The 10380-nt window shown below is 33.8% G+C and overlaps 1 protein-coding gene across 1 annotated transcript; it reads left to right on the forward strand.

Moving 5' to 3' along the window:
* Positions 1-908: 908 nt before the first annotated feature.
* Positions 909-4431, forward strand: LOTGIDRAFT_176062 (hypothetical protein; the record flags this gene model as incomplete). The annotated part of the gene is made up of 4 exons (XM_009065340.1): positions 909-966; positions 2427-2610; positions 2971-3191; positions 4187-4431. The coding sequence occupies 4 exons, from the start codon at positions 909-911 to the stop codon at positions 4429-4431; spliced, it is 708 nt and encodes a 235-aa protein (XP_009063588.1).
* Between the last annotated feature and the right edge of the window lie 5949 nt (positions 4432-10380).

Below are 10380 nucleotides of genomic sequence, written 5' to 3' on the forward strand. Positions count from 1 at the left end.
ACCATTCATTTCCGAGACAGATACAGCTGTAGGATTAAAATATAAGCCTCCTTTCTTTTGATAAGCTTACATTATGATTCGTATGTATGCTATCATCATACTTATCCGTCCGTTTAGCCTACATGTGGCGGCTATAGAGGTGATAATCCGATTTAATTGAATTGACAATCCGAATCTGGGCTTAACATCGATTTGCACCATTCCAATTTTCAATCAGACGTCTGTAGTTCATACGGCTTTTACTGTTGACGAGTTGACATGTAGACGAGTTGACTGAACACCCTTACAAATCCACTAAAACCAGAGGGTATAGATAGTCTATCTTTACTCTCTGCTAAAACCAAGCGTTTAATGGCGTCACTAATAGTAATACAAAGGTTCAAATCGACGCTGGTAGTATCCCAGGTACACTTTAAATATTTAGAAAACCTTTCCTGCGAGGATTTTCTATTATACTCTACTTTGAGTTTCGCTATTCCATAAACGTCATTGTTATCTAAAAAGGGAAAAACATGACCAATTTGAATGGTTAAAAAAAAAAACAGAACCACAGAACTGCGGTACAAGACTTCCAGATTACAAAAGAGACGAAAAATAGAGAAATAAAAAAAGAAACGAAATTGTTATCTAATTTTAATAAAATTAGATCCGAATGGTTGAGTTGAGATCGATCTTTGATCGCCAGATTTTAACTGAATGACATGTTAGTAAGCACAAATCATTAATCCGGAGTGGTTTAACGGCTGGTTTCCTTTCTATTTGGAGTTTTTAATAGATACCTTTATGTATGGACTATTTTGCGGCTAAAAAAGTGTCTAAACGCGTTCTTGATTTTAAAAGAACATCACTCAACGTAGAGTGGTGATTCAAGGAAGTTCTTTATTATTAAGTTCTTTATTTTATCAAAGATGTTGAAAGGAAATTTAATACGAGGTGAATTTTTGATGTTTATATCTTTACTTTACTGTAAGTATAATAATATTTGATTCGCTTTCTGGACAATATTAGCCTTTTTATTATTAGTAGCCGAGTTACAGGAACTAATATGTGAATATTCTGACCGGAAAAAGATTTGCCTGTACATAAGCAAAGTTCAGATACTTTTATTCTGACCGCAAAAGATTTACTTGTACATAAGAAAAGTTCAGATATTTTTATTCTGACCGCAAAAGATTTACTTGTAAGTAGGAAAAAATCAGATACTTTTATTCTGACCGCAAAAGATTTACTTGTAAGTAGGAAAAAATCAGATACTTTTATTCTGACCGCAAAAGATTTACTTGTACATAAGAAAAGTTCAGATAATTTTATTCTGACCGCAAAAGATTGGCTTGTACGTAAGAAAAGTTCGGGGACGTTTATTCTGACCGCAACAGATTTGCTCGTACGTAAGAAAAGTTCAGGAACGTTGATTCTGACCACAAAGGATTTGCTTGTACGTAAGAAATGCTCAGGGACGTTTTTTCTTACCACAAAAGATTTGCTCGTACGTAAGAAAAGTTCGGGGACGTTTATTCTGACCACAAAAGATTTTTCTCGTACGTAAGAAAAGTTCAGGGACGTTTATTCTGACCACAAAAGATTTGCTTGTACGTAAGAATAGTTCAGAGACGTTTATTCTGACCGCAAAAGATTTGCTCGTACGTAAGAAAAGTTCGGGGACGTTTATTCTGACCGCAAAAGATTTGCTCGTACGTAAGAAAAGTTCAGGGACGTTTATTCTGACCACAAAGGATTTGCTTGTACGTAAGAAATGCTCAGGGACGTTTATTCTGACCGCAAAATATTTGCTTGTATCTAAGAAAAGTTCAGGGACGTTTTTTCTTACCGCAAAATATTTGCTTGTATGTAAGAAAATTTCGGGGACGTTAACTCTGACCACAAAAGATTGCTTGTACGTAAGAATAGTTCAGGGACGTTTATTCTGACCGATAAACGATTTCCCAGAACAATACTTTTACTATGAACATTTTCAGGACGTGTATTAGAACTACAAAGTTTGTAGGGATTCATATTCATTTCATATTGATCCGCATTAGCAATGTCAAGCTATTATGAACTTCGACACATGTCCGTTAGCTACAGGGAACAATCAAGTCTGACTACTGGCCTGCTTCGTCTTATACCTTGACTGCAATAGCCACTATTCTTATATCAGTCTTTATGTCTTGGCTCTGATTAGCTAACATACAATTTAATCACATTGCTGCATTCTTCACACATTGGAAAGGAATATTTATACACCACTCTGTTATATGGAACCAACACACACGAACGTAGTTCACAGACATTTTTTTTATCTGTCTTCCTCGACTTAATAAGTCGACTTTCTGTAAGGGATATAATATTTCTACAAAGCCTTCGAATAACTTTTCAAGCCATTTCTATACCTCATATCATTATCATGTCATCATATCACATTACAGATGTGAATGGTGGTTTTGTCTGTCCAAGTGTAGTTTATGGTTCATGGTGTTATTGGACTACAACTAAAGAACTTTATAATAATATTGATAGCAAATGTGCTATAAATGGTGGAGAATTCACTTATTTTCCAGACATTTATACAATCGAAAATCTTGAAGTTCTCGTCGATAATAATGTTTTTCTGTAAGTCAAATAACATTTATTCAGTGCACCGTCGAGTTTTGAATGTCGCTATTAACATCGCTCGATGCTGATATTTCTCGGTCCTAAGTGTGATTTGAGATTTGTCAAAGGAAAAGACTCGTCATGCTCGGGCCCTATGTTCCTTTGGCAACGGTAGAGTATATTATCCATATCCGGCACGTAGCCAGACACAGGTTTTCGACCAATGCATATTGATATACTTTACTTATATTCATATATTTTACCGTTAACTTGTCCATGTTAGTACACAGTCTTTTTTTTCTATACTTGACCTAAATTGATAATATACTGGCAACGCCGTCTCAATCGTCCCTTTATTCTGTTCTTGTATAATTGTAGCCAGAATACGAACATGATATATGTAAATGTTACTAACAAATCTCCTGGTGTATGGGTGTTGAAAGATGGAACAGAAGTGCCCTTGAACTTTTGGGCTGCTGGAGAACCACCCACAGATGATACTAGATGCCCTTTCATGAGTTATATGCATTCTCAATATAAAATAAGGTTGAACCACTGTGCTCAAACTCTTCGTGGGGTTTGTGGACGTCAACTTAATGGTATGTTTAATGTTGAGTATCTATCATCCATCCCTTCTCGGACATTTTGAATGACACTTGTTCTTTACTCTATCCCTATCAAGATGAATACAACACTGATGAACATGCCATCCAAAATATCTTATCAAACTAGCTTACTGCATCTATAATAGTATCTACTTGATTAGACCGAAACATCTGCCTCTTTTCCAGGCTCTGATAGCTGTGTTGAAAATTGTCAACTGGTGTAGAGACCAGAAAAACTAGGCCTTGTTTTATGATGATTGTTCCGCGGACTTTTCCGCACCTCCAAAGGTGTGGGGGATTTAAAGTTATTTATTTTAATTGGATTCGCAATATCTAATTATATTGGGGAAGATCATTCATACCATTTATGTCATGTCAAATGAAATGAATTTTAATGAAACCGATCTTCCGTCGGTCATTTAAATCTGCGTGCTCAGCCAAATGTTCAAGATTCAGTTAAAACTTATAAGGGACAAATATTTTCTTTTTGTTGAGTAGGCGTATGACCTTTAGGGGGGACTGCTCTTTTGTTTCTTTCTCTTTGAGTGTATCAGGTTGCACTCTCGACCCTGACCCAAAACTTTAAAGATAGCTTGCCAGGCAAGGTAATATACGCCTACTGGCAGCTTTGATTTTGAATAAAAATATTTAGCAGTACAGTAACAATCATCAGTATGAAATATTCAACCTTCAGTCATACACTTCTTTTGAACTCTTTAGGGCGACACTGAAAAAGAACAAGGGCAATAACTCATACTTAATATTTTTCGATTTACCAGAAAAAATGAAAAATGTATTGTACTTTCACTGCCAAAATCGCGTGAGATTCATTTTCCGCATTTAGAAATTTTTTCCACCGCGTTTAGTACCCTCTAAAATCAACGAGGAGAGCCGAGTGGTCGCTTTAAACAATTCTTTAGTTGTATTCTATTTATTGACGAGCACTCTCGCTGCAACATTTTCAATAATGGATCAGGTTTTTTTTTCAGTTTCCAATGAAAGATTTGCAGTCAAATCCGGTAGACTTCTAAACAACACCGGACAGACAATGCAGTCACCAACAATAGCTCATTGTTCTTTAGTCTGCTTTCAGACGTCATGGTGTCGATCTTGTAATTACCAAATTGCTGAACATCAATGTGAACTCAATTTAAAAACCAAGGAAGAAGAATATTTAAGTTATTTTGTAAATAGTGTTGATTGGAAATACATCAGCAACTCTGTTGATTATTGATATGACAATTTTCATCAGGATCTCGATCGGCGAAATTAACAATTAGAGACAACAATCTACATTTCAACATTTGAACTTTTCTTTGTGACCCTTGAACTTTTAAATGACCAACCAGAGATCATTTCCTGTAGAAATAACTTTGAATTAAAAAGATGTAGGTGGATAATGGTGGTATGACTGTAGCTCCGTTCAAAAAACAGTTTCCGTCTAGCTGTGTTTCAACAATTGAACATAAAAATAATAAAGTGTCCCCAAAAGGATCAAGAATATGATATTGCGGACTCTTATCTGGATTGGGATTTATATACGAAATTTCTAAAAAAAAATCAATTATGATTCTATAAATATTCAAGGTTGCACATATTGATCAAAATGAAAAATTGATTTAATGTATATCTTCAAATGCTTGATTTAAAATGATTAAAGGTGTTATTTAACCCTCTTCTCTATCAGGGATACTAACATAATCGATTTGCACCAGTCAAATATTCAGTGAGACGTCTGTGCTTTCAATTCTTTTTATAAAAGATTTTAAATATAAAACAACAAAAAATCGATTAATCTGAAAATGTAATACATTTACTTCTTTGAAAAGGAAGTATTTTGTTCACGACTCGAATCTCTTGTAAAGAGAAGTGCTTAGCTCCTGTTTTTATTATAAGAAGTTTTGTATATATAATATGAGAAAATTAAGCTTAAGTTTAGGTATAGTGGGGTTTAACTGTTATGGTAGTTTGGGGTGTATACAGGTTGAAATAGGTAAGTTGCCTTGATATAACATTTTTGACTTGCTATTTTGAACGGGGCAGTACTTATACAATTTTTATTGGATGACCTTCATAGGTTTGGGTTGGACAACGGCATCTTGAAGTATATCTGTGAGAACTTTGAAAGAGATCAATTTTCTAACAGCGGAGATACTACCCGTTGGGACGTTTTTTTGGAACACCCAATATATGGAATAATTTAATTTATTTATAACACACCAAAAATATATTATGAACCATTATTTAAGAACAATGTTTTCTTTCCAAGCAAAAAATACGTGCCCTTTTATTTAGTGAGATTTTTTTCTGAACGCTTTACCATCCAAAGTAGAGTATAAACAGAAGATTTCAAAAATTAACTTTCAGATTTCAGAGTTGTATTCTAATTTATATTTTCATCTCAAATACCCGAGGGATATCGCGTATTTTTTAATGACAACATTTTCTTGTTAAGAATTTGTGTCAATACAACACATGATAGGTTATTAGAGTTTTTATATCGATATTTAGAAAGCGAACAATAACTGTTCAGTGAAGGAATCATTGACCTTATATAAATATCAATTTATAACGCTCTGTACTTACTATAAACAATTATTTTAACTGCAATTAACTTGTGTGCATTTATACATTATTAAAATGTTTATTATTATCTTGAAGTACTACAAGTCTAAAACTATTTTAGGAAGACAATAGCAACTAACTTTTCAAGGACAAATATAATAACTGATTTAAAGGGGGATAATGACTGCAATTTGACCCTTGAATAGTTAAAGGGATACTACGTCTTAGAATACACTCGTCCTGTGGCTAATATTTGTGTTTAATAGTGACCATTGGTTAAATAAGTATGCATCCCACACTTTATCAAGTTGGAAAAAGCGACAATAAAACTAAAATCAAAATTAAAAAAAAAAGTGAGCAAGCGACAAGTCCGTACATCGTACAGAAATGACTATATAGTTAATGGATACTGCAGGGCGTTATGGTTATACTGACCTGTAGGTCCGAAAGCCATTTCTTTATCTTGGAATATAGTACTACGTGCCATTAGTCCCATTATCAACCTAATTAATATTAGAACAACCTTATAATATAGGACTAGCTAATACAGTTAACAGGCATCCCAATACACTTAAACTTAACTTGGTGATCTCTGCTTTAACCAATCACATTTCGTCCCTCTCTAGCGCTGGGATTTTGTGACATGAACAAAAGATATATCACTAGTGTTATCAAGTACACTGAAAGTGAAACTAAAACAAGCCTTTTTATTGGATGTTCCGAATTGATCCAGTTAAAATCGATTGGCTAAAGCAGAGCTCAAAAAGTTATTGGGACTTTCAGATTGGGATGTTTTAAAGTTATCAATTGAGATATATTAGTAATATTTACTTTACAAATGTCTCATTGATAATTTTACTTATAAATCAGATAAGAACTCTGTTGGCATTTCTAAAATAAATATTCTAAAAATCAACAAATGTTTTTTTTTTTTACTGACAAAAGGTCGTTTCATTATTTTTAATTAATCTTGATGTATTTTTAAACCTATAATGTTTCAGACTCTACTTTGTTTGACGTATTGACCAGGATAATATTGAGTAATAAAGATATTTATTTTTATATTCTCTCATATTCTGATTTGGACGTCTATTATCGTCGTCCTTATTGTACGTCTACAAGTGTACGTCTACGTGAACAAGATCATGAACTAGACAAAAAGAATCGTTTTGACCCGAATGAAACTTGCTACATATATGCATACACGTATTTGCGAAAACTTGGATACTTTTTAATTATTGCCTTTGACTCAAATGTCAAAAGTGCACGTGAATATAGGCTACATGCTTGATCCGATTTTGATGATATGTAGACTAGAATAAGTTATTGGAATAAAAAAAAAACTGAATCTGGGAATATGGGGGTTTAGTTTATTGGTTGATACTCATGACAATATATTTTATTCTTACAGTAATGGCCTCAGTATTGAAGTATTACATTACTTTAGGCCTATCCATATCGATATTGAAAGCCTTTAGTCCGGTACCCCATAGTATAGATTAGGTGCCATGCTGGACATTATGCTCACTATATGACTCTGTTGTAGAGCTCCATTTTATCATTTTCAGTTTCTTTCTCGCGAGATGCCATTATTCAGCCAGTGCAGTTAGTGTTTTTCGTCTTCTCTCTTGATTTCAAACCAAATACAAACCATGCACCAGAACATATAATCGATGAAATTCTTGTTAAAAATAATTTAGCAGTTTTTGCAATCATTAATACATCATTAATACATATCAGTTGACATGAAAATGAAAGTAGTCAGTGACTTTCTTGCCAGACAAACAGAGTACAATTTCAGCTGTCGGTATCTCTTTTTGAAAAGTAATCTGACTTCTGGTTCGCAATAAGAAAAAGAATCTAAATATCAATTTTGTAATATCAATTAGACCTACTGACTGATGACGTCACATTTCAATAAACAAACTTCGCGCTATGAATTATGGGATTGAATTGGGGTCAAGGTATTACAAAATGGCCGAACGAATACTGATAGAAACCCCACTTCATTCCCAGCATACACAGCTGGCTAAACGCGTGACGTCATCATGCTACACGGTTATTCCTTGATGATGCATCAGAATCATCTTAGGTTAGCATACTTGTCAGACATCCCTTCCGAATCATTTCACCAATAATATTTACCTCGGACAGACCATGTAGAAACCTTAGCATATGATATAAATATTGATAATACAGAGGAACAGAATATTCCACGACCAAATACCGGCTTACCACCATACCTTTTAGCTAGAATACCTTGAAGAAGTAATACAGGAATTACCCAAAAATATATCATTAACGTATTTATTTAGGTCATTTACTGCACCGTGATTAAATCTGTTGAAGATAGACCTTAATATTTTGAAAAAAAGAATGAATTGAATAAACTATTAAGTCCTACTTTTCTGCTTGATATAGGGCTAATGAAGACGGGCAACGCCATTGACATTTTCAATTTTCGTACACAACACGGTGTATTGTTCCATCCGAACGACTTGAAGCCTTTATCAATGTATAACCTCGACCTATGGATTTAAACGTGACTGTCAAGTTATCAAGTTAGCGCCTAACTCAGTCAGACACCGCGGCTCCCTTAAATTTCTTGATGATGGCCTTTGAGATTAAAAATTTCCTGTGCCTCAATACCTACCATCTGGAATCTGAGATATCAGATAGCCCCAATATGATGAACCTAAAGTATGACCTCTGATCGTCAAATCCCAATCAAAATCAGCCGGTTCCTCCTACAATACAAATTATGCTGTAAGTGAGGTCGCTCTTTTAATAACATGTTTTTTTTAAAAAAACTGTGCAAAACGTACACTTATATGGAAAATGGAATTCAAACCATTATTTTTTCTTTTCTGGTATGGTCGGTAAAAGGAAGATAAATGGACTAATGAACTTTTTATGGGAATGACATAATTATATTAATATATCATATTAATGATATAAATATTTTCAGTAGCCAGTCAGCTATGCTTTCCTAAATTCGATCTGGAATTCCTGAGCGTGCTACAGGTAGCTTAAAATGCACTCTATCAGTTCGAAAAGCAAATACATTTAATTAAATAACTATATCCCTTAAAAACCTACGATCAAAGTGCCATTTACCATTTTATTTGTGGTCATTGCGAAAAAGCAACACCTAAGTGAACCCGGACTGCGTAACTTGAATCTAAAACACAAAACAATCTTTTAATATACAGTGCTTTATACGGACACAATATAATAATATTTCCATTAAAAGCATTTTGACGACTTCATTGTCTACTATAATTTGTATTTTGGTTCACAAAAGAATATGGAACTCTGCTTCATTAAGTGAAGTCCCAAAACAATAACAGACATTTAGTAATTATACTTGGCCTACTGGTTTCAAACGTCAAGTGTTTAAATATATGTTTTAAGCTGATAATGATGTCCAATGACCCTATAAATATATTTTACTAATTGTATATAGCATCTAGCATCTAGCATGTAACAATGTTTGTTTAAGACTTATTCATCTAGAATCACTTATCATAACCAGGAAGAGCGATTATTGCCAGAACATATCTCTTCGGCAGACTGTATGAGCATAGCGTCCTCTTCTCAGAACTTTCTTCTCCAAATTCTTCATATCCATTCCTTGTCCATCCCATATTGCTTAACGTCTACGCCAATCAAAGTCGCCCAAGATCTGTTTTTAGTCAATTCATACTAATAACTAGCTTCCAGAATTCCGTGTTAAAGAGATGAACCATTTTTGTAAGGATAACAACACTAAACGATGTTTATTAGAAGTTCACTGTCCAGAGGCAAAAAGTAAATGAAAAAAGTGTGTCAGAACTTGTCAACTCGACTCCCTTTCAGAGAGCCCACACTTTGGTATACATTATACATGTACTTATTTAAACCCAATAAGCTGATGATTCAGATGGTAGACATGATTGTTTCCAAAGTACTTTCCCAACCTATAAACTTTAAAGTTGGGTTTCCTTATTTTCATCTATTTATGTAGATATTTTCGATTATTAGACGACTATTACGTCCTACTTTTCTGCACCGTGTGAGTTAATGAAGACAGGAATCAAAAGTAAAAGTAGATGTTCGTAATAAACTTATTACCAAAGGAATACCGACAAATTATTTGACCATTGACAGCGATAGAACGATCAATTTATCTTTTATTATCCAGTCTGTACTGGACGTTTATTAAACATATGCAACAACTACTCGTGTATTATGATGTTCAATTTATTATCTTCAGCAACATTTTGCAGAAATATAATGAATTGATTAAAATCAGTTTTAACTTTTCATATCCCCTTCTAAATAGGTTTGGGTCATAATATTAAAATAAGAAAATGTGGCCAGTAAATTCGAAGACAGGTTTCACATTATTTGGTGACATAAACAACCATGGTGTCTAAATTGAGCTATAACAAGTGGATTTGAGTAAATTGAGACCATGTATATCCATAATTATTCGCGTTTGAAGTTTAAATGTCGATTCGAATTTTAGTGAGACTATGTCATATATAGAAAACACATAAATAGGAATAGACACTGAAATTTCTAGTTTGAGGTGTATTTGAAGGGATTATACGATTTTCGTGCGTTTTGGTATTTC

Source organism: Lottia gigantea (genome assembly GCF_000327385.1).
Source record: "Lottia gigantea unplaced genomic scaffold LOTGIsca_696, whole genome shotgun sequence".
Classification (NCBI taxonomy): domain Eukaryota; kingdom Metazoa; phylum Mollusca; class Gastropoda; family Lottiidae; genus Lottia; species Lottia gigantea.